General features: G+C 37.2%; 1 protein-coding gene and 1 pseudogene across 1 annotated transcript; both read right to left on the bottom strand.

Moving 5' to 3' along the window:
• Positions 1 to 7,449: 7,449 nt before the first annotated feature.
• LOC127221995 (olfactory receptor 4S2-like) lies at positions 7,450 to 8,406 on the bottom strand. The gene has a single exon (XM_051183921.1). It carries the CDS (start codon positions 8,404 to 8,406, stop codon positions 7,450 to 7,452), a length of 957 nt encoding a protein of 318 aa, XP_051039878.1.
• Positions 8,407 to 17,171: 8,765 nt separating this feature from the next.
• Positions 17,172 to 17,883, bottom strand: LOC127221996 (ferritin heavy chain-like; annotated as a pseudogene).
• Between the last annotated feature and the right edge of the window lie 6,943 nt (positions 17,884 to 24,826).

Here is a 24,826-nt window from a genome sequence, read left to right on the forward strand (position 1 = left end):
GTGATCAAGTTTTGTTGTGATGCTTTCATCCATGTCTTCTTCAATAAAAGGAATGTTGTATATTCACAAATTTATAAAAGTTTTGTTTCAAGATACAGTGTGAGTGTGTGAAAGTGCATGTGTGTGAAAGTGTGTTTTGTGCACATGTATGATCATGTCCTCCCTCCACACATTCCTTATTCTTAACACAAAACTAGGGAACATCTTCATGCTAATTGCTATTATGATTGATGCTGTGGGTAGGATATATTTGTGAATGTATCTGTCTTTCTAGCTATCTGCCTATCATTTATCTATCTGTATTGATAAATACATCTATCTATATATCTTTATCTGTAAGTATAGAGAGTTACATACAAAATATATGTGCATGTATATAAGTATGCTATATAATCTCAGTTTTGAGATTTTTCTGTATAAGATTTTGGTGTGTGTGTGTGTGTGTGTGTGTGTGTGTGTGTGTGTGTGTGTATGTGTGTGTGTGTGGTGTTATACATAGCCTCTAATAATGTTAGCACAAGTAGAGAGAACTCACCCATTGGCAGAGGCCCTCAAAGTTAGGAAGATTTTAACTGTGGCTTTACTAACATTATATTTCCCAAATTATAACTGGATACTTAAACTGTTGGAAACATTTTATATTGAATCATAAGTATCATAATCACCTTTTTCTTTTCCTTTTTAAATTATTTATTTATTTTTTCTTATTTTACATATCAATCCCAGTTCCTTCTCCATCCCTCCCTCCCTCTCTTCCACCTTTGCATGCCACCCAACCACCCTTCCATCCCATCCCCCCAACCAGTCCACATGTAGGATGCCTTTTTCTAAAAAGATTACTATGATTATAGAATATTATGCTTTGAATTTGAGTTATGTGTCTGTGAACTACCATGTGAATCCAGAAAATCAAACCTTAGCCCTTCATAAGAGCAATGAGTGTTTATAACTGCTGAGCCAATTTTCCAGAGCAGCCACCATTTGAATTTGAAATATATCTTATAGGATGGTATTTTGAATTTGATCAGGCTGCATTGCTGCATTGAAAACTTTGGAAACTGTTTTGTGGAACCTGTTTGAAATATGTTGTTAGGTTAAAGACTTTGAGTTTATAGCATTCCTGGTTCCATCTCTAAGATCTCTAGCTCTATCTGATATCATGTGAAAATGCAGGCCCATGCTCCAGAAACCAAAGTTAGAGTTGCTTCTACTGATACACCTTCCTTGCCACGTTGTACTGATGGCTCTCTGAAACTACGAGCCATATTAGCCTTTCTTTCTTAAAGATGAGTCCTGTCACAATAATGACAAAAAATGGTAATATCATCTATACATGTTCCTAATCCAGATATAAATCTTTATGTAGAGTAGAATGTAATAGTGTCAGGAATTGACAGAGAGGACCGAGAAATGAGTGACCAGGTTCCCATCTGGATCAAACAGCCTCTCAGCCCTAAATCCAGGGGCAAAACCTTAGGGCCTTCCCTGACCCATCTAAGCAACTCTAGCATGTCAACAGGAAAGACTCATGCAGGCAGGCTACACCAACACCCTCCTCCACTAAACACACTCTGCCCCAAACCTACCCATCTCCTGAAATCTCAGTAGCTTCCCAGGACACAGACATGTGGGGATATAATATTTATGATGCATGAGGATTCTGAAAGCAAAGCCAGCCTCAGGCTAAAGGGATCAGTTGGTGGTAGTACACACCTTTAATCTCAGTACTCAAAAGAATGGCAGATGGATCTCTGAGTTCAAGAACACCCTGGCCTACTAGAGAGTAAATCAGAGCTCACACCATTAATCCCAGGATTTGAGAGGGATAAAAGATAGAGGCATTCAATGTGAGAATTAGTCACTAGTCTCGTTGAGGAGACCACAGCTGTCTGAGTGAATCTGAGCAGCATTGAAGTCAGGAGCAGTTTGAAGATCGCCTCTTTGGTCTGAGCTGAGGTAGACACAATCTCGTTTTCATCTTGACACTTGAACCCAATATCAGTCTCAGGGTCTTTTATTTATTGTGATACAATTGACACCCAACAGTAAAGTACACATTAACAAAAAATTCTCCCCCTACCAGCCTAGGCCCAAGCTTGATCTGCAGACAGGACTGCCTGAGTGCCTCTTGCCTGACTAACTGGGTTTTCTATTGTTTTTCTCCTCAAAACTTTGAACAAGTATGGATTTTTTTCAGAGTAGCTTTTTAAAACAGTCTTCAGCTGCCACTCAAACTTGGGAGGCATTTGGATTTTTCCTACAGCCCCACTACTTAGGCTGACACTCTCAACTCAGGGCAACTAGTTATCTGATCTGAAGTGCTATTTCTCAGAGATCACTGACATTTTCAGCAGATTTGGTAAGTCAATTGGAAATTCTTAGAGGAAGTGATTAGTTAAAAAAAGAGGTTCTTTATCCCCTCACACCAAAAAAAAAAAAAAAAAAAAAAAAAAAAAAAAACAAAGGAAAATGCTATTAATGGAGAGAACTAGGTCTGATTATATAATAGATGGTTTAAAAATAAATGAAATAAACAACTAGGATGATACACTTCAATTATCAATTTGATAATCTAATCTTTGTTGTCATTTTGATAATTCTTTGGTTATCTCTTTAAAAACTTGGTGGTATGAGTGCTAGAATATAGGCCTTGGAAAAACTTATTAAGAAGATTTTAGAGATATTCAAACCCAGCCTGAGAATTTAAATGGTAAAACAAATTCAGCATTGCATTTTAAGGTTAATAATGAACTCTCTAATGTCTTAGAAAAACTACCTTTGATTTATTCGGTAACATTACAGGGAGTGCCAAATGAAGGAGATTCTACAAGAGCATACACTCCTCCCTTTTGGGTTATGCAGAAGTGTAGCAATGGCAGGCATTGGACAAAGGGATGTAGATTAACCACATTATTTCAAGGTCATACTTTGTTTTGGGAAATTCCTTGAAGGAGCCTCTAAAGCCCCTATGCCAAATTTATTTCAGTTGTTCCCTTCAATCATGGAGGAAACACCTTCCCAGAGGAATTAAAAACTTTAATGCCTACTGTAAGAAAACAGTTCTGGATGATGGAAGAGCCCAAGAAGAGAAAACAAAAGAAATTCAGGAGAAACAACAAATCACATTGATAAAGATTATATTAGTAACCTTTCTATATTTGGAGTTGGGGAATGGTTTTGATATTTTCATTTAGAAAAAATTAAAACCATCTTGAAGAATTTAAGACCTTTAGACAAATAAGCATTCAAAGAAGACGAGAGAGCTACCTGGTAAAGATTACCAAGAAAAGAAATACTCTGACCTAATGTAATCTCTGAAGTCTCCAAAAAGAAGATTGAATCTGAGCTTGGGAGGCAGAGGCAGGCAGATCTTACTGAATTTGAGACCAGCTTGGCCTACAAACTAAATTTCAGGACAGCCAGGATTGTTAACATGAAGAAACCCTGTCATAAAAAAAAAACAAAATAAATAAACAAAAAAAGAAAAGAAAAAGAAAAAGAAAGAAAGAAAAAACAAAGAGGATAGAACTCCACAGATGACAATTTCACATGGACTATGTTAACACCATTAAGCTGAGCAATGCCAAGTAAGATTGACTTTGAGCTAAAAATCACTCAGAACAATTTTTGAAGTGGTCAGCAGAGATGATCCAGCCTCACAGATACTGCTCAGAACAAATTCAAGGTGGCTATCTTAAATGATCAAGCCTTTCAGACTATTCTAACCAGGACTTGAGACAAGCCCTGAATTACCCCATTATGTTTAGACTGGACACAAATAACACAGCTTGACAGTTAATTCAAATTTTTCTTTCCAGGATCCCCAAAAGAGGCCTCATACCCAGACAGCACGAAGTAAATTTAAAAATGTGACTCTCACATTTCCAAGAGGTAAAGTGGGTGGTTTATGATCACTCATGGGAGAATGCATATTTGTCATTGTTTAGGGAAATTTTGCTTAGAAAATTTGTTGGTTATGGTCAGGAAAAAAGTTGCAGAAAAGGGATTAGATTCAAGGCTTTTGTTTTGTAAAAAAAAAAAAAGGAATACATATATGATAGGGTAAGAAGGATAGATTATTGAATTTATTCTGAAAACAAAAAAAGGGAGGATATAAATATGATAAGATGAAAAGGTAGATTATTGAATCTACATTTAAAAAGCAACTACCAGTTCTAAATATTTTACATCTGATTGGACTTTTGTTATTGTATGTAAATATTGTATATTGATACAAATTTGAGATTACTATGGTAACACATACTGTACATATATTTCCAATTTTGTTCAAGGTTTTGTACCTATACAGCTCACTTAACAATGTAATGCAAATTTCTAGTCTTTGAAAGTTATTACTAACAACTATATAAGATTTAAAAAATGGAGGTTAGTAATTAGTTAACTACTATAATCAAACTTATAGTCACATTAGGTAATGTTTTCAAGGTCAAACAGAGATGTATTTTAGATACATAAGTTATCTTCAAACATTTCAGAGATCTACATAATATGTCATTTAAAATGTTTCAATAACATAGTTTTTATTATTTATTTATTTAATGGCAATGACACATGCCTGCTCCTGGCAGCATCAATAAATAATCCTATACCAGCAAATCCTAAAGAAAGGAAACTCATACATCACTACCACCAAAAAACAGCAGAAATCAGCAATTACTGGTCGTTGATATCCCTTAATATCAATAGACTCAACTTACATATAAGAGGACACAGGCTATCCTGAGGACATGATCTATCCTTCTGCTGCAAACACACACACACACACACACGCACGCACACACACACACACACACGCACACACACACACGCACACACATACACTTTAACTTCAAAGACAGACATTTTCTCAGAGGAAAGGGTTGGGAAAAGATTTTCCAAACAAATGGATCTAAGAAGCAAGCTGGTATAGCTTTACTAATACTATCAAATTAGACTTTATACTAGAAGTAATCAGGAGAGATGATGAAGGACATTCCATATTCATCACAGTAAAAAAAAATCCAACAATTATCAGTTCCCTGATTAAGATACATTCCATTTATTTAACATTCAAATTAGATAAAAAAAAATATCTCCACTTGTCAAGTTCATAAACGAGACCTTACAATTTCATTTAAAAAGTCTTTATGAGTGTACAAATGTACACTGGTGTTGTTGCTTTGTTTTCATTTTTTTACAAATGTTTTGCATAGGAAGACATCAAAGTGTTGTGAGACTCAGAAATCAGGAAAATGTAGAAATAAAGAAATGACAATTCCTGCCAGCTGGTGGTGGCACACACTTTTAATCCCAGTGGATCTCTGTGAGTTTGAGACCAGTCTGGACTACAAAACTACACAGAGAAACCTTGTATCAAAAAACCAAAACCAACCAAACATCAACAAAAAAAGAAATGTCGATTCCTTCTGTATAGTTTGTTAATTTTTACTGAACATGGAGCATAGAAAACAGTATTTTTTTTTTGTGTGTGTGTGTACCTTTTAAGCTGTATCAATGTCTTCTTCACACAAACCTGCTCTATGCTAATATGGTAAATAAGACCCTGTGGAATAATAACTATATACATATACATATGTATGCACATAATGATTATGGTGATGGATATTCTCATATATTTAATTTTAACATTCATTTTCAAACTGTATGAATGTATTTGATAAATACAATAAAACTGGAGAAGAAAAATAGATGAACTGGATCTAACTTAATCTGGAGTATAGGCTAATATCATCTTGAAGATACTAATGAACAATTTTTTCATATCCTCTTAGACCTTCAATGAACTAGGCAGGATATCTTGGTCCATTAGTGATCATAGCTGGTGAGCTAAGGCCCAGAGAGTGATTAGGAGTTCCTCTGGGATTCAAACATGGAATTTCTGATGCACATCATCTGTAACACAGTCTACACTAAAGAAAAACAAATAGCTTGAAAGATCTTCAAGTATCTCCATCCCCTTTTTTAAAGACATCATGTTTAAAGGTCAGGAACCCATTTGCAAAAATGATCCTCAAGATGACAACGATTTTAGCAAATTTTTTTATTATTATTATTTCTAAAAATAAAGAGGTATGCCCTGTTTAAAAATGAATTGGAAATTTAGAAACATAATCAGAAGAATGATAAAATATAATATAAAGGAGGCAAGAAGATACAGTCAAGTCTCAGATTTTATTTACGTGGAGAGAAACATCTGCAAGGATTATCTGATTCAGGAATGTGAAGGTGAACAGATGTGACATGGTCTCATTCTACTAATTTGCCCACAAATTTGCTATGTAACCAATGTTGATTCTAATCCCAACCCGCATCCTGAACCTCATCCCAACCTCTGGTTCCACATACAAACACCCCTTCAGTAACATTTATTCATATGAGCTCAACAATATTATTTTTAGGCAATACAGGTTTTCCCAGAAGCAACACTTATGTTCTATTTTCAACATAATTAAAACATATGTATAGTAGAAATATAAGCTGGATAAATAGACTTTAGTAAAATACAATGAAACTAAGGTAAAGACATATTTATATTCCATATTTACTCTAATAAGGTAAAACTCTGTTTGGGGATCCCAGTGAATGGAAATGATGTACCCAGAAAACTATGTCCAGAATGATAATGGGATGAATGGGTTGGTATAACTGAAATGAGAGCTCTTTCAGATCAGTCAATCCAGTATTCTAATTGTTGGACAAAAGAAAATGACTGAAGGAATGAAAACAGTATTTATCAAAATCAAACAATTAAAGCTAATCTTTTATCTTCCAAATATTTTTTTTATATTATTTGCCAGTTGTTCAACAGTGTCATTATTATGTAGGGTAAATTATGTAGGGTAATATTCTCATTTTTTGAATCTGTTAAGAAGGCATTAACAGGGTTGAGATGTTTCCTATGTATATGACCATTTATTCATCTAATACACATGCACTGAGCACTCAATTGGTAAATACCACTATTTTTTTTCTAGACAGGGTTTTTCTCTATGTATCCTTTACTGTTCTGAAACATTGTAAACTAAGGTGGCCTGTAACTCACAGAGATCCCCCTGTTTCCAAAATGCTGTGATGAAAGGCATGTGCCATCACCACCCAGCTTAAATAGCATATTCCCACAAATAGCCTTATGTATTTTATTGGCATGCTATCACTTAAAAAATAGTAAAGTAGTAAGAAGAGAGAGAGCAATGGTTTTTACATGAGCGTTATTATGACCAAGTAAGATAATTACTCACATTTCCAAAACTTATCTGGACTTAAAATATTATAGTATTATCATGAGTATCATACCTCTTGTCCATGTGACACAGTGTCCCATCATTTCTCTCTTGAATCCTATGAAGTTGATGTTAATGTTTCACTAAGCAATGGCATTAGTCAAGGCTGAAGAAATTGAAGATTGCCAATTTAAATGACAATTTCCTGCTATTTTCTAGTAGTCTCCCAGGAAACCTTTCTAGTCCACAGCTTCCTCATTGCATTCTTTACTTCTGCATTTCTCAAAGTGTAAATCAGAGGGTTAAGCATGGGAGTGATAATGGTGTAAAATATAGCCACCATCTTATCCTCTGAGAAGGTAGTGTCAGGCCGCATGTACATAAAAGTGCAGGGACCGAAAAAGATGATGACCACAGCAATGTGGGAGCCACAGGTGGAAAGAGCTTTGCGCCTGCCTTCTGCTGACTGTTTTCTCAGAGACACCAGAATAACTGTATATGAGATCAGTAAGATAACAAAACTTCCCAGTGTAATGGTACCACTGTTGGCTGTCACAACAACACCAACAATGTAGGTCTCTGTGCAGGCAAGTTTCAGTACAGGGTGCACATCACAGAAGTAGTGATCAATCTCATTGGGTCCACAAAAGGGAAGCTGTACAACCATAGCCACTTGGATAATGGAGTGTAAGAAGCCACCAACCCATGTTCCCAGCAACATCTTGTTGCATCTCTCACGGTCCATGATAGTCATGTAGTGGAGGGGTTTACAGATGGCCACATATCGATCATAGGCCATGACAGTAAGGATAAATATTTCAGTGCATCCAAAGAAATGAGTCGCAAAGAGTTGTAACATGCACCCAGAATAGGAGATAGTTTTTTCCTTCACTAACAAGTCAACAATCATCTTGGGTGCTGTGACTGAGGAGTAGCAAATGTCCACAAAAGATAAAAAGTTGAGGAAAAAGTACATGGGGGACTTGAAAAGGTTGCCAAAGTACACTGTGATCATGATGAGGAGGTTGCCCAATACTATGACTATGTAAAAGAAGGTAAACAACACGAAGCATACTTCTTCAACCTCTGGGTTCTGAGAAAGTCCCCAGAAAATGAACTCAGTGACATTGTTTACTCTTTCTATGGAATATGTTCCTGAGGCCATACTCCCAAGAGGCCATTAAATTACCTGAAGAAGTGAAAAAGAACCACACTCATTTCTATTTTACAACAACTGAAAAATTATGAAAGCGGGAAGTGGAAGGTGAGCACTTATGTCTTTTACACTAAGGCTTCAGTTTTAATGCTTCTGCTCTGATCATCTTGCCTCATTACTATATCCCCATGTTCTTTTCAATTCAGATGACAAGGGAAGTCCTAAGAAATAAGGCTACTTCTTGAAGAATGGCATGACCCCTGAAAACTTGCTCCCCTGTGTTTTAAAGTTTTTACATCAGTTCCTAAATGTACTTTGTTCTTAATTTATACACAATTTCTATTAAATTTCAATCAGACTACTATCTGAAGTTTCAGTAAATTCTTGCTGTATTTTTTTTATGCAGAAATGAGAATTTGCCCTCTGATTTGCCCTGCTTCATACTGCCCTGCCTGGGTGTCACATCTGCTCAAACATCACAATTAGCATAGCCGCAATCATTGTGAAGGGAAATTATGACCTCTCATCTGACTTCATTAGTTTAGCACAAATATATGGTGTTACGGAAAGAAATTTAAATTATATATATTTGATTCTGAAATGATTCCACTGTATGTCAGATGAATCATTTAATTTTATGAGACTTCCATTACTTCATTTGTGATACAATAAAATATTAAGTCGTTATTATTTGTCATAAAATGTCACTTCTACAATGAAATTAAATCACTCCATAAGCATAGAATCACCGCAAAATCATGTAGAAACAGTACTGATAAGAGAATATGCAACAATATGGTAATAATTAATGATAATAGAAGAATCTTCTGTGGATGAATGATCAAGATAGAAGCAAAGACCCAGGTAATTTCTTCTGCTGCAAATAGGTGCACTCCAGGATTTCTCCTCAGTTTCCTTGACTTGATATTTAAATACCTACATGAAACAAAGAGAAAAACAATACCCAAAACAAAAGAGGAAGGGCTTGACACTTTAACATCAGCTTTTCTTCATGAATCCTCACATTTCCTGATTCATGTTAGCTACACTCTCTGAGGATGTCTTGGAATTAAATATGTCTGGAAGCAGATATCATTCAATTGGGCTGGAATTAGTCTAAGAACAAGACAACATATTATTTTAGCATTAGAATCACAGGCATTCTAATGGGTGTCACTGATATGGGAAAATACTTGTGGATAAATTTGGAATAATAGCAGTTTCTGGATGTTTTCTCAAATCAATGCATGGGCAAAAGTGATCCGTGTGGGGGTGAGCTGTCCTGCTTGGAATGCATCTTTCAAGGTCTGCTGTACTTAATACTTTCAGGCACAAAATCCTGCTATTTCAGCTGTCTTTTGCAAAAAGAGCTGGGCAACCATGATCTTCTAGAAAGCCATGTAGGCTGTGTTATTTTCAGGTTTTCGTTCTTATTTAGTATCAAGAGGTATTCTACACTGTAGTCTTCCCCTTGAGGATATTTGTATATTTGTATTACTAGCTTATGGCTATTATAAACAATACTTCTGTGAACATTTCTGTGCAATGTTTGTCTTTTTGAGTATTACAGATAAATTGGGAAAATGGACAAGAGAACAGAGGTAGTCTAATCACATTTGGAATAAAACTTAGTTCCTATGGTTTTATGAACTGCTATTCTTTTGGCATCTTACTGATTTCAAAAATAAAAATTATTCACCACCAATGAGCTCCTACCTGAGAAGTTTAGAGTAATTGTTATTGTGTTTCCTGATTTGTTTATCTAGAACACATAGATACACATATACTTGATACTATTCCTATATTTTCTAAGGCACAGAGGACTAAGAGGACTTCCTCTAAGAAAATGTGCAACTTAAAGCCACCTCTACTTTTTTTTTCAGCACTTCAGACTTGACTTGAAGTTCTTTCAAATTTTTAGAATTTTCTTATACCCCTTTATGACTCACTGTCTCTAAGGTAGCATAAATACAGATATGTCATTCTCTTATCATTGCCTTTATAATCTTACATTTCCTTTTCTTAAAAAAAAGCAGGCATTTAAATTTTATTATAAATGCAAAAACTTGACAAACCAGCCCTTCCACAAATATTGTTTTCTTAGTTTGAGAAGGACAAATTTTGTTGATTATTTACCAAATGTGCCTAAACTCACCTTTAAAAAAAATCTACTTAAATAGTGTTGTGATCCTAAGTAATTTTAATAATTTATACCAGAGAATCCATGGTCTTCTCAGCACAGGGGCAGAACTCAGACCTCCTTATTTCTGGTCTTCTTATTTGCTGAAGTCAGCCTGGTCATTGTGCCTTTGATAATAAATTCTCCTTCTACTTCTTATGTAGAGTGGGTAAGGAGAGGAAGAAAAACAGTAATGACCTTAGGGAGAACGTATTCCCACAGTCTTCCTCCATGGTCAAATTAAAATTACAGATCGAAAATGAACTTTAAACTTTAGTGTCTGTTGAATTTAAAACTAAATAACTATTTTAAATGTAAAGGTTCATCAATTCTCAGCTAAGTTCTCAGAAAAAATAGCAAACAGGAACATTTTTATTATAACTTTATTATTTCAATGAATGAACACTCATAAATATACCAAATGATATGTTTATCATATTGCCCATTTATCCCATTGGTGAGGTTTGAATTTCTCTACTTCTAGCCAACAAAATAAAAGCTAGATAAAGGAAAAATAAATAGAGATATAGTCACTCTTAAAGTACTTTACCAAGCATGGTAGTATACACTCAGGAGGCAGACGCATAGGTTCTCTATGAGTTCAAGGTCAGCCTGGTCTACATAAAGAGTACTAGGCCAGTAACAGATACCTAGTAAGACCCTGACTCTGATTTAAAAATCAAACAAACAAAAGAAGCAAGACTGGGGATAGGATATAGATTTGGAGCTGTGCTGAACTTCAGCAAACCAATTCACTGGAAAACTTATGGGTATATATACCTGCAGACAGCTGACCATCCAATAGTACCCAAGCTCCATTAAAAAGTTAGTGACAGAATAAAATGTGAATATAAAATAAAGTACCCCAGGTTTTGTCAGTGTTCACAGGCCCCTCACTGACACCTTAATTTTATCTTTGGTTCTTATACAAAATAACAATAACACATATGGTGACTAGCAAGGAGACTTAGTTTCTGGAAAAAAAGAAAACATATAATATTATGTGTCTATGTTATTTATGGAGCATAATGTTTCAGAAATTTACCATGCAATTTCATTATTGGAGATGTGTTCTTATTTCTCTTACTAGCTTATGGTTATCATAAACAATATTTCTGTGAATATTTTTCTGCAATTCATGCACACAAATATTTTCGATTCTCTTGAATAGGAACCTAAAACTATAACCTAATAAAAATAAAATTATGTCATTGCAGGAACATGGTTGAAGCTAGTTATCTTTGTAACAAAATAAGCTAGAAACAGATTGTAAAATGTTACATTCTTTCACATTTTTTCTCTAATGGAGTTTATCTGTCTGTCTGTCTGTCTGTCTGTCTTTCTATCATCTCTCTCCTTTCTACCTCCAACACTTCTGTTTCCATCTCTGAAACCACTCCTCGTTCCTCCCTATTCATAAAAGTGGCAGACTACCTATGGATATAGACAAAACATGACATATCAAGTTGTACTAAGAACTTTGTCATGTATTAAGGCTAGGAAAAACAACACAGTAGAAGGAATGGCATGCCAAAAGCCAATAAAAGCCTCTATTCCCACTGCTAGGAGTCCTAAAAGAGGACCAAGCTACATAATTATAAAATACATGCAGGGTGCCTAGATCAGTCCCATGGAGGCTCTGGTTGTTAGTTCAGTCTGTGCAAGTAGTTATGAGCATGCATTAGTTGAATCTGTGAGCTTCATTTTGGTGTCCTTGACTCTTCTGCTTCTTAGAATTCTTCCTCCCATCTTCTGCAGGATCGCCCAATGATCAGCCTGATGTTTATCTATGGATCTTCATCTGTTTCTATCAGTTGCTGGATGAAGCCCCTCTGATGAAAATTGGGCTAGTCATTAGTCTATGAGTATAGCAGAATAGCATTTGGCATCATTAAATTGGCATTTTGTTTTCTTCCAGTCGTGTTTGGTTCTATGCTTAGGGCTCTAGAACATCCACCCTTTGGGTCCTAGATCTCCAGGCAGTGCCAGAGTTGGGGTTACTCCTGTTATGGGTTGTAGGGTAGATCGGTCACTGGCCATTCCCTTAATCTCTAGGCCACCCTTACCACAGCAGGTTCCATAGGCTGGACAGACTGTAGAGCAACAGACTGTTATACTGATGTCCCAATCTTGCTATATTAACTCCTGCTCACTCACAGGAGGTGGCCAAGTCAGGCTATGTATCTACTGTTGTTAGGAGTCTTAGCTGGAGATTCCCTTGCACTAGGTTTTTTACTGACCTTGAAATGCCCTCTCTTTCTAGTAGTCTCTTTCAGTACTCTTTCTGTCTACCTCCTCCCACCTGATCAATCATGTACTCATCCCTACCTGCCCTTGCCCCTTGGCCCACTCAGAAAATCTCAATTTTCCCTTCCCAGGGAGAGCCAGGAATCCACCTTGAAACCTACTTGTTACCTAGTCTCTCAGCACCTGTAGATTGTAGCTCGATTATCCTGTATTTTACAGATAATATCCAGTTACAAGTGACTATGTATAATATATGTCTTGCTGGGTCTGGATTACCTCAGTCAGCATGACTATTTTCTAGTTCCATTTATTTGCTTTCAGATTTCATGATGTCATTATTTTTAACAGCAGAGTAATACTCTATTGTGTAAATGTACCACAGCTTCTTTACCCATTCTGCAATTGAGGAACATTTAGATTGTTTCCAGGTCCTGTCTATTACAACAAAGCTACTATTAACACAGCTGAGCAAGTGTTCTTGTGGTATGATTGAGCACCCTTTGATTATATGCCTCAAAATAGTGTAGCTGTGTCCTGTAGTAGATTGAGTCTCAGTTTTCTGAGAAATTGCCATAAAATCTTAGCTGAGAAAAGACTTTGGGGGATTTTATTTTAATTGTGTGATGACTTTTTAAGCATTCCTAATACATGAGGAAACAATTGTGCCATTGTAAACCCTGGCTTCAAACACGTAACGAATACTTCTGGTGGTGTTTATAACCTTCCCTTACAATGCCTTTAATTTCTACAGTACCTAATAAAGTAATATTTAACTCTTTATGTAGTTAATGTTTTTCATTCTGTATAATAATTGAGTCTCTTTATTGCAAATGTTTTCTATTATATAACTGCTTGTGTGAGCACACACTTGGCAGGGTGTACAAACTGAGTTGATGGAAGAACTTTGGAAATTGCATGTCTCCTTCTACCATGTGGGTTCATAAAAAGAGCTCAGAACATTACAGTGGGTGGTTGGTAACTTTATACATTGAAACATCTCACCAAACTTGAAGTCTCATCTTTATGTTCTGTGCAGTTGAGTATGTGAGTCCCTTGTTACTGTGCACATTTAGCTTGTCTTAGTAATGTCCCCTCCCTTCTTTACTGTAAGCCTTTACAGAAAAGGTGTCTTTTGACTTGTTTCAGAATTGACTTATTTTTAAATATCACAAGCTTTAAATATTACAAGCAATCACATTTGATTCCTAGAAGCTACCCTTTGATAAGATTTCCCAGTAGTGCTTATCAGGGTGTTAATCTTGTTAACATAACCATATGAGTTGTTCTGGGGAGATACTTTTGTTTGGCTTGTTTTTATTTCCATTGCACATGTTGCTGTTTCTTGAGTTCTTCGTGTTTGAAAGGAAAAAGTTTATAACACAATACATGTTAGAGAAACAAGACATGAACTCAATCAGAAAGTGCAGACAGAAACTGAAGCACAGACCATGGAGAGATGTTCCTTACTGGCTTGGTTTCCATGGTTTATGCAGCTTGCTTTCTTATATAACCCATGGCCACTGGCCCAGGTATGACACCACTCTGAGTTTCTTCTGACATTTTGCTGACCATATTCTTTCTGATGTGCTAAGTAGGTCTAATCTAATCTAAGTAGCCAAAAAAATCAGGTTGTAAAATCTGATGTTCAGTTGCAAGAGCTTTCAGGATGCTGAGAAAATATAACAGTTGTTTTCAGATAAATTTGAAATCAAATTGAAATAGTGTTCTATAATTGTCCAATGCAACCTTTTGTCCAAATCCATATACTATCTAGACAGTGAGAATCACATATAACTGTTATTAACAGAGTAAGAAATTTCAGTTTATACTGTGCTCTTTTTATTCTTCTATAATCTACATTTACATTACAACAACTTTAAGTGATTCTCAATAGAATATAAAATATAACCTGATGCAACCGAACCAGGAAGCAAGAGAGCAAGTTCGGGTCTATGACCCCAGACCTAGCCTTCCCTATCATGTCTGTACCTGTGCTCATGCCCAAATGGGCATGCTCAGTGCTACAAGTGCCGGTGGGGTGCATATCTCACTTCAATTCCCCCTTTTAGTCTAAAGAAAAGATTTAGGCATAATACAAGACTATATACAAAGATAGCAAGTACGCTCTAGTAGAAGGAAATGTCAGAATACACAGAGAAACCAGAATATAAAAATAAAGAATGAAGAAATAAAAATACACCATACACACAACTTAAAAACACTAAATTGAACACCGTGATATATAAGCAAAGTATCAGTAAGACTAGAAATAGCAAGAAAATCAATATGATGGAAACATTCTGCAAAAATACCCCTTGTCTTGATTTTTATGATACTGAATATGAAATGAAGACTTTAATTTCCATAGTGAAATTCCAAGAATAATATTTAGAGTAAAGGTACTAGATTTTTTGAAGTGAGTTCTAATATTTCTTCAAAGCAGTTAATAGTAATATTTTACCATTAAACAAGAAAATTTCTTTTAATTATTCTTAAAATAAATTAGTAATATAAATTTTCACAAGTAATCACACACTTGTGATTTGCATATCTGTAAATGTCATAAATATTTTACACAAATATATATATGTATATATATATATTATTAAAGCTTATAGAATTCTCAGACACAATCAGTTTGTTCCTTTTCACTTATTTATTAGGCATTTATAAACGCTATGTTGCTGGGGCCTTGAGTTTCCTTGACTCAGAAGTGTACGATTAGTTTCTTTTTTATATATGTTTTATTTATTAATATTTTGAGATTATAACATTTCACCTTCTCTTCTCCTCTCCAAACCATTTTATATGACCCTTTTTGCTACTCTTCAAAATTGTGGCCTTATTTTTCATTTTTGATTCAACCTGTTCACAAACATAGAAATATTTAGTCTAACTGTCCTTGTATTGGTGTTTTAAGTTATTATTTGTAAGGATTTAATTACTCTTTATAATTTAGGCACCTCCTTAGTTTACACATATATGATCCTTTTGGATTTAAATTTAAATTTCAAATGATGTTATTTGCTTTTATAAAAGCACTTAAAAGTTGAAATAAAGACATAAATCTTACTTTATTATTAGAGATTTGTTCTAAACTTCAACTCTCAAAATAGATAAAAAGGAGACTTGTTAAAATATTTTTGGAATGACAGCATTGCGATGGTAGTGATGTGCCACTTAAAAAGGTAAATAAGAATAATTATAATCTTATCCAGGTAGATACTTATACATGGTAACACAGCCAGCATATAGCCAACCATATTTTGAAAAGAGAGTCTTCTGAATCCAGAACCTGAATTCATTACCAAACCATTAATATGTTCTCTCCCACATCAGGAAAAAGTAGAGAAAAATTGAACATTAATTCTGCATTGCCAAGTTTCAAAGTCTGTATTCATGTTTGAATTAGTCAAGCAAATTGATACAAATTTTCTGAATTTCAATGTTTCCTTCATTGCCCATTATTTTAAATACAAAACTATCGTGGTTAAATAAGGATCAGGATAAACAAATAGGCTGAATAGATGTTTATTCAGGGAGAAATAACTTACAACCTAGACAGATGAACACCAGGAAATTCAACCCGATACTCTCCTGTCCAAGTCATGCCAGCAAGAGCTTTTCCCTGCTCTCCCTCTGACTTCCTTCCACAGGTCACTTCTGCCTCTCACTACACAAAACTTTTAATTAGAATATAAGACTATACACTAATTTGAAGTCTGCTCACAAATCATGAATGGAATCAGTTACTGGACCCATAACTAGCCCTGGACCCATAACTAGTCACAGGTACACAGTTCTTACAAGGTTTGGGGTAGCAATATATCTTACTTCTATAAAACGATTGATTAGTGATTATATTCTCAGGTATTTGGCAATGGGAAAGGGGAGAAATTTGAACTCTAGTCCTAGTAATGTCACTTCTTAGATTCAGGGCTTTATATTCTTAGGTCATAAAATTAAGGCGGTAGAATGGATAGTCATTAGGTATTCTTCATGTACAAATTAATTTTTTTCACAGTAACCCATCTCATATTTATTGCACATGATATACACAATGCAAACTTTTTTTATTTTATATAACCAAGTCCATTTAAATGAAAACAAACATTTATAGACAATATTTGGGAATTTGGGCATCGTTCTATCCAAACGACTTCCTACTGGTAAGGGGCACTGTCATCTTCTAAGAAGATGCAGAAATGTAGTCTGTAAGGCTGCTTTGTCCAGCTGTTTTGAATGTAGGATCACCTGGTACTCTATTTCAGGCGGTCTGGCTTGATCAAACGACATTAGTCTGGAAGGAATCCACTGCTTTTCATTTTCTTTCTTTTTTTGGGGGGGGGGCTACCAAAATTCTTTATTTGAAGAAATGGTACAAATTAAAGAACTTAAGCAGACGTTTTGGTGCAACTTATAGGAAAGATAATGGCAGCCCAACATACAAGCACTGCCTCATGGACCAGTGAGATCACCGGTGGCTTTGGGGAAGTCAGCTTAGCTCTCACTGTGTCCCAGGGTGTGCTTGTCAAAGAGATATTTTGCCATGCTAGATTCAGGGGCTCCCATCTTGTGCAAGTTGGTCACGTGGTCACTCAGTTCTCTGATGGACTTCATCTGCTCATTCAGGTAATGTGTCTCAATGAAGTCACACAAGTGGGGGTCATTTTTGTCACTATCCAGTTTGTGCAGTTCCAGTAGTGACTGATTCACAGTCTTTTCCAAGTGCAGTGCACACTCCATTGCGTTCAGCCAGCTCTCCCATCATCAGGGTCTGGTTTCTTGATGTCCTGCAGGAAGATTCGGCCACCTCTTTGGTTCTGCAGCTTCATCAGTTTCTCAGCCTGTTCCCTCTCCTCATGACAGTGGTGGAGAAAGTATTTGGCAAAGTACTCCAGAGCCACATCATCCCAGTCGAAGTAGCAAGACATAGACAGATAGACTTAGGAGGCATACAGTTCCAGGTTGATCTGGCTGTTGATGGCTGCCTACAAGTCCTGGTGGTACTTGTGGTGCACTAGCGAGGGAGACACTGTGGTCAGGGAAGTGCTGGTCATGGCAGCTGCAGAATGGTGGAGATGCTGGAGCAGCTGAGCAAAGAGGTTGCAAAGGGTTCTGTCCCAGAGTATCCCTCTGGGGTCAGAGGGGTCGAGCCCCAAATTCCGTTCAAGCACTGTTAAAGCAGGAAACCACAGTGACTCTGGTCAAGAATGTCTGGATGCTTTTCATTTTCTGTGGAAACAAAAATAGAAATCCTTTTACCAAGTAACTTGTCTTGAACTTAAATTTTGGAGTCAAAACATTTTTTTATTTAATTAATTATTTTACATGTCCATCCCAGTTCCCCCTCCCTCCCTCCCTCCTTCCCTCCTTTCCTCCTCCCCTCCCTTATTCCCACTCTGCCCTCTCACATGCACTCTAAACACCCTCCCCTCCCATCCCCCCACCCCAATTCCATATGTAGGGGAATGCCATCCAGTTGGGGTCATGTAGGTCTGACAGGTCATGTGAAGTAGGGACTAGGGCTTCTCTCCTGTCTCTAGGTTAAGGCAGTTATCCCTCCATGGGGGATATGTTAGCAAGGTCCTTTTGTACACCAGGGATACATCCTGGCTCTACTGTCTGAGGTCCCTTAAACAGCTCAGTCCTTCAGCTAAGACCCATATCCAGGCAGGGCTGAGTCAGTCCCATGCTGGCATCCCAGCTATCAGTCTGGTGGCCCATTAGCTGCTCCTTGATCAGGTAAGCTGTCTCTACGTGTTTCTGCCACCTGGTCTTGTCCTCTCCATCTGCATCTGGGTTCTACTTTGACTCAGTGTTTATGTATGGGTGTTTGTTCCTGTTTCCAACAGGCATTAGTTGAGGGCTCCATGGATAAGTTAGTTGTTGATTTCACTCTCCGGGAAGGGCATTTATGGTAGCCTTTCCATGGAAGTTCAAATTGTTAGTTGGCAGCAGTCTTGTAGTTCTCTAGACCTTTCTTTGTGTTCAATTTTATCTTCAAACCAATATTGGCTCCTTCTTTTATGGCTCTCTCTCTCTCTCTCTCTCTCTCTCTCTCTCTCTCTCTCTCTCTCTCTCTCTGTCTCTCTGTCATTCTCTCTTTCCTGTCTTCTATTCCTACCCAGGCTCAATCTTCCTGATCGCACATGTTTTCCTTTCCTCCCCCTCATTTTCTCCTACTTCTATCTCCATTCGCTGCCCCCCCACATTTCTCCTGTGCACTGGGGGACTTGTCCCTTCCCGGTTCTGTGAAGGGATTTATATGAATCTCTTAGAATACACCTTGTATCCTAGGTCCTCTGGTGGTGTGAATTATAGGCTGGTGATCTTTTGATCTAGCTCTAAAATCCATATATGAGTGAGTACATACTATGTTCTTTTTTTGTGACTGGGTTACCTCATTCAGGATGGTTTCTTCAAGTGCCATCCACTTGCCTGCGAATTTCAAGATACCATTTTTTTTTTTTTTCTGCAGAGTAATATTCCATTGTGTAGATGTGCCACATCTTCATTTTCCATTCTTCAATTGAGGGACATCTAGGTTGCTTCCAGGTTCTTGCTATTAAAATAATGCTGCTATGAACATTGTTGAACAGATGTCTTTGTTGCAGCGATGTGGATAATTTGGGTATATGCCTAAGAGGAGGATTGCCAGGTCCTGTGGTAAACTAATTCCCATTTTCCTGAGGAACCAACAACTGCCATACTTATCTCCAAAATGGCTGTATGAGTTTGCACTCCCACCAGCAGTAGAGTAGTGTTCCCCTTTCTCCACATGCACTCCAACATGAGTCATCATTGGTATTTCTAATTTTAGCCGTTCTGGCAGGAGTAAGGTGGTATCTCAAAGTTGTTTTGATTTGCATTTCCCTGATAGCTAAGGATGTGGAGCATTTTCTTAAGTGTCTTTCAGCCTTTTTGATTTCCTCCATTGAGAAATCTTTCTTCAGTTCTGTACCCCATTTTTTAATAGGGTTATTTGGTGTTTTGTTGACTAGTTTCTTGAGTTCTTTGTGTATTTTGGAGATCAGCCCTTTGTCGGATATAGGGTTGGGGAAAATCTTTTCCCAGTCTGTGGGTTGCCCTTTGGTCTTGTCCACAGTGTCCTTTGCCTTACAGAAGCTTCTAAATTTGAAGAGGTCCCATTTATTAATTGTTGATCTCATTGTCTGTGCTCCTGGAGTTATATTCAGGAAACAGTCTCCCATACCAATTTGTTCAAGGGTACCTCCTACTTTCTCCTCTAAGAGGTTCAATGTGGCTGGATTGATGTGGAGGTCTTTGATCCATTTGGACTTGAGTTTTGTGCATGGTGACAGACATGGGTCTATCTGCAGTCTTCTATACACCCTCATCCAATTGTGCCAGCACCATTTGTTGAAGATGCTGTCCTCGCCCCATTGTATAATTTTAGCTATTTTGTCGAAAATGAGTTGTTCATAGGTGTGTGGGTTAATATCACGATTTTCAATTCGATTCCATTGGTCTACCTATCTATTTTTATGCCAATACCAGGCTGTTTTCAGGACTATAGCTCTTTAGAGCTTAAAGTCAGGAATGGTAATGCCTCCTGAAGTTCTTTTATTGTATAGGGTTGTTTTGGCTATCCTGGGTCTTTTGTTTTTCCATATAAAGTTGATTATTATCCTTTCAAGGTCAGTGAATAATTGTGGTAGGATTTTAATGGGGATTGCATTGAATCTGTAGATTGCTTTTGGCAAGATTGCCATTTTTACTATATTTATCCTACCTATCCAAGAGCATGGGAGATCTTTCCATTTTTGGTATCTTCTCATTTTCTGGTATCTTCTTTAATTTCTTTCTTTAGAGCCACAAATTTCTTATTATGTAGGTCTTTTACTTGTTTGGTAAGTGTTACACCAAGATACTTTATATTGCTTGTAGCTATTGTAAAGGGTGATGTTTCTCTGATTTCTTTCTCTGTCTCTTTGTCCTCTGAAAAAAGTAGGGATACTGATTTTTTTTGAGTTTATCTTGTATCCTGCTAGTTTGTTGAAGGTGTTTATCAGCTGTAGGAGTTCTCTGGTAGAGTTTATCGGGTCCCTTATATAAACTATCTTATCATCTGCAAATAGAGACAGTTTGATTTCTTCCTTTCCAATTTGGATCCCCTTGATCTCCTTTTGTTGTCTTATATCATTAGCTAGAACTTCTCTCCAGGGGCACAGACACTGACAGAAACAATTAATAAATGGGACCTCTTCAAACTTAGAAGCTTCTGTAAGGCAAAGGACACAGTGGACAAGACCCAAGGGCAGCCCACAGAGTGGAAAAAGAACACAAGAAACTAGTCAAGAAAACACCAAATAACCCTATTAAAAAATGCTCTATATCCTTAGCTATCAGGGAAATGCAAATCAAAACAACTTTGAGATACCATCTTATTCCTGCCAGAATGGCTAAAATTAGGAAAACCAGAGATGACTCATGTTGGAGAGGATGTGTAGAAAGGGGAACACTCCTCCACTGCTGGTAGGAGTGCAAACTCATACAGCCATTTTGGAGATCAGTATGGCGGTTCCTCAGTAAAATGGGAATTAGTTTACCACAGGACCCGGTAATCCCCCTCTTAGGCATATACCCAAAGGTTTCACATCCAATCAACAAAGACATCTGTTCAACTATGTTCATAGCAGCACTATTTTAATAGCAAGAACCTGAAAGCAGCCTAAATGCCCCTCAATTGAAGAATGGTTAATGAAGATGTGCCACATCTACACAATGGAATACTACTCTGCAGAAAAAAATAGTGGTATCTTGCAATTCACAGGCACGTGGATGGCAATTGAAGAAACCATCCTGAATGAGGTAATCCAGTCACAAAAAGAGGAACACAGTATGTACTCACTCATATATGGATTTTAGAGCTAGATCAAAAGATTACCAGCCTATAATTCACACCACCAGAGGACCTAGGATACAAGGTATATTCTACGAGATTCATATAAAGTCCCTCACAGAACTGGTAAGGGACAAGTCCCCCCAGAATTCAGGGGAAGTGGGGGGCAGCCAATGGAGAGAGAAGTAGGAAAAAATGATGGGGAGGAAAGGAAAACACGTGTGACCAGGAAGATTGAGCCTGGGTAGGAATAGAAGACAGGAAAGAGTGAGTAACAGAGAGACAGAGGGGGGGAGAGATAGAAAGAGAGAGGGAGAGAGACAGAGAGACTGAGAGAGAGAGAGAGAGAGGGATAACATAAAAGAGGGATCCAATATTGGTTTGAAGAAAAAATTGAACACAAAGAAAGGTCTAGAGAACTACAAGACTGCTGCCAACTAACAATTTGAACTTCTGTGGAAAGGCATGCCCTTCCCGGAGAGTGAGATCAACAACTAACTTATCCATGGAGCCCTCAACAAATGCCTGTTGGAAACAGAAGCAAACACCCATACATAAACAGAGTCAAAGTAGAGCTCCGATGCAGATGGAGAAGAAAAGACCAGGCGGCAGAAACACATAGAGACAGCTTACCTGAACAAGGAGGAGCTAACAGGCCACCAGACTGATAGCTGGGATGCCAGCATGGGACTGACTAAGCACCCCCTGAATATGGGTCTTAGCCAGAAGGACTGAGCAGTCTAAGGGACCTCAGACAGTAGAGCCAGGATGTATCCCTGGTGCACAAAAAGGCTTTGCATACCCATCCCCCATAGAGGGATAGCTGCCTTAACCTAGATACAGGAGAGAAGCCCTAGTCCCTACTTCAAATGACCTGTCAGACCTACATGGCCCCAACTGAATGGCATTCCCCTACATATGGAATTGGGGTGGGGGGATGGGAGGGGAGAGTGGTTATAGTGCATCAGAGAGGGCAGAGTGGGTAAAAGGGGGGGAAGGAAGAAGGGAGGAAGGGAGAGAAGGAGGGAGGGAAAGAGGGAGGGTGGGAGGGAGGGAGGGAGGGAGGGAGAGGGAACTTGGATGGACATGTAAAATAATAAATTAAATTTAAAAACAATGCTTTGACTCCAAAATTTAAGTTCAAGGACAAGTTACTGGGGAAAAAGATTTCTATTTTTGTTTTCACAGAAAATGAATAGATGTGGATTCCTTCCAGACTAATGTTGTTTGATCAAGCCAGACCACCTGAAACAGAGTACCAGCTGATCCTACATTCAAAACAGCTGGACAGAGCAGCCTTACAGTCTACAGCCAGGATTTCTGAATCTTGTTCGAATCCCCTATGACAGCTCCTCTTACCAGCAGGAAGTAGTTTGGAAAGAACAACACCCAAATTCCCAAATATTGTCTATAAATGTTTGTTTTCATTTAAATGGACTTGGTTATATAAAATAAATAAAAAAAGGAAAAAACAATTAAAGCAGGCAATAAATTAAAACAAAAGAGTTAAATTTATAGGGAAAATATAGTACATTTATACAAGGGAGTATTACATACCTATTTTAAAAATGAAATTATGAAATTCTTTGGTGAACAGATGGATTAGAAAAGTCATGATTGAGGTAAACCAGACTCAGAAGGACAAATACAGTATGCATCTGCTTGTTTGTGTATACTAGCTGTTAAGTCTTTCATAAGCAATGGGACAATGGTGCTGGGGGCAAATACATTCCTCTAGGAGTATCAAATGAGAAGGAGGATTGCAAAGGGGGAATGGGAGAAACAGCAAAAAGGGGCCATTTGAGAAGTTTGTATGAAAATGTAATACAGAATATACTTTCTGAATTTTATATATATATATATATATATATATGTATGTGTGTATATATATATATATATATATATATATATATATATATGATTTAAATGCAATCACCAAATAATGGGGATACAGTGTCCCAACTGGACATTTCTTGCCATCAAATGAAGCTTTCAGTGATGGGTATGTCGTTCTGTATACATTTTTCTCTTATAGGTTAATGAATAAAACACTGTTCGGCAAATAGAGACAGGAATATAGGCAAGTGAGGAGAAGTCTGGGAAAGGTTAACAGGGGAGACCACTAGAGAATTGCCATATAGTCAACAAAGTAGTATAAAGTCTGAACATTCTCCAGTAAGCCAGGACCATGTAGAAATACATAGATTAATAGCAATTTGTTAATAATTAAGACAGAGCTAGCCAGTAAGAAGCCCTAGTCATTGGCTAATAGTTTTATAATTAATATAAGTCTTTCTGTGTTTATTTGGGGCTGAGAAGGGCAGCAGGACCAGTTTGGAAAGAAAGCTGCAGCACCATTTCAGGACCAAAAATGGGATATATGTAATCATTTTTTTTTTTTTTTTGTCCAGTGAGGTTCACTGGAAAATGTAAACACCCTAGTCTATTACGAAGACTATTGGGTGCTCTCCACCAACTGAAGGTACAGTCCTATTGTTAAAGACAACACTTATACAACTCATTGAACAGTGAGAAATTGAGTTGGTGGCTACATAGAGCCTTCAATGTACATGATACTGAAAGGTACACCATCAGCATGCTATGAAGAAGAACAGTAAACATCAACCTTGTTGCAATATAGACCTGTCTGAAAGATATGTGGCACAATAATGGTATTAATTTTGTGGGAGTAACCAACCAAAATCTGATTTGCTCTAAGGCACACTGAATGAGATTCAACACATACCTGATTCTGCTTGTATGGTCAAGCACCCACGACTAGAGAGATCATGGATTAGCGGAAAACGAATACTACTGTTTTCCAAAGGAACATAGCAATAAAATTGCTCCTAACCATATTTTGCTATACTCACCAGAGAAGCTTCTTCCTGCTGCTGATGTAAACAAATATAGAGACCCACACCAAGAAAATATGTAGAAAGTGATAAACCTTTGTACACTTAATACTAAGAGGGATGTTTTATTAAAGTTCTTCCCTTCTTTGTGGCTCAAGGAAGTCTGTGGAAGAGGAGAGAGAAAGAATATATGACCCAGAGGGCATGGAGGCAACCAAGGTAACAAGGCATTCTAAACTCAGCTGATGGCCACACATAGTAACTCACAGAGACTGAGGTAGT

Source organism: Phodopus roborovskii, unplaced genomic scaffold (assembly GCF_943737965.1).
Source record: "Phodopus roborovskii unplaced genomic scaffold, PHOROB, whole genome shotgun sequence".
NCBI lineage: Eukaryota > Metazoa > Chordata > Mammalia > Rodentia > Cricetidae > Phodopus > Phodopus roborovskii.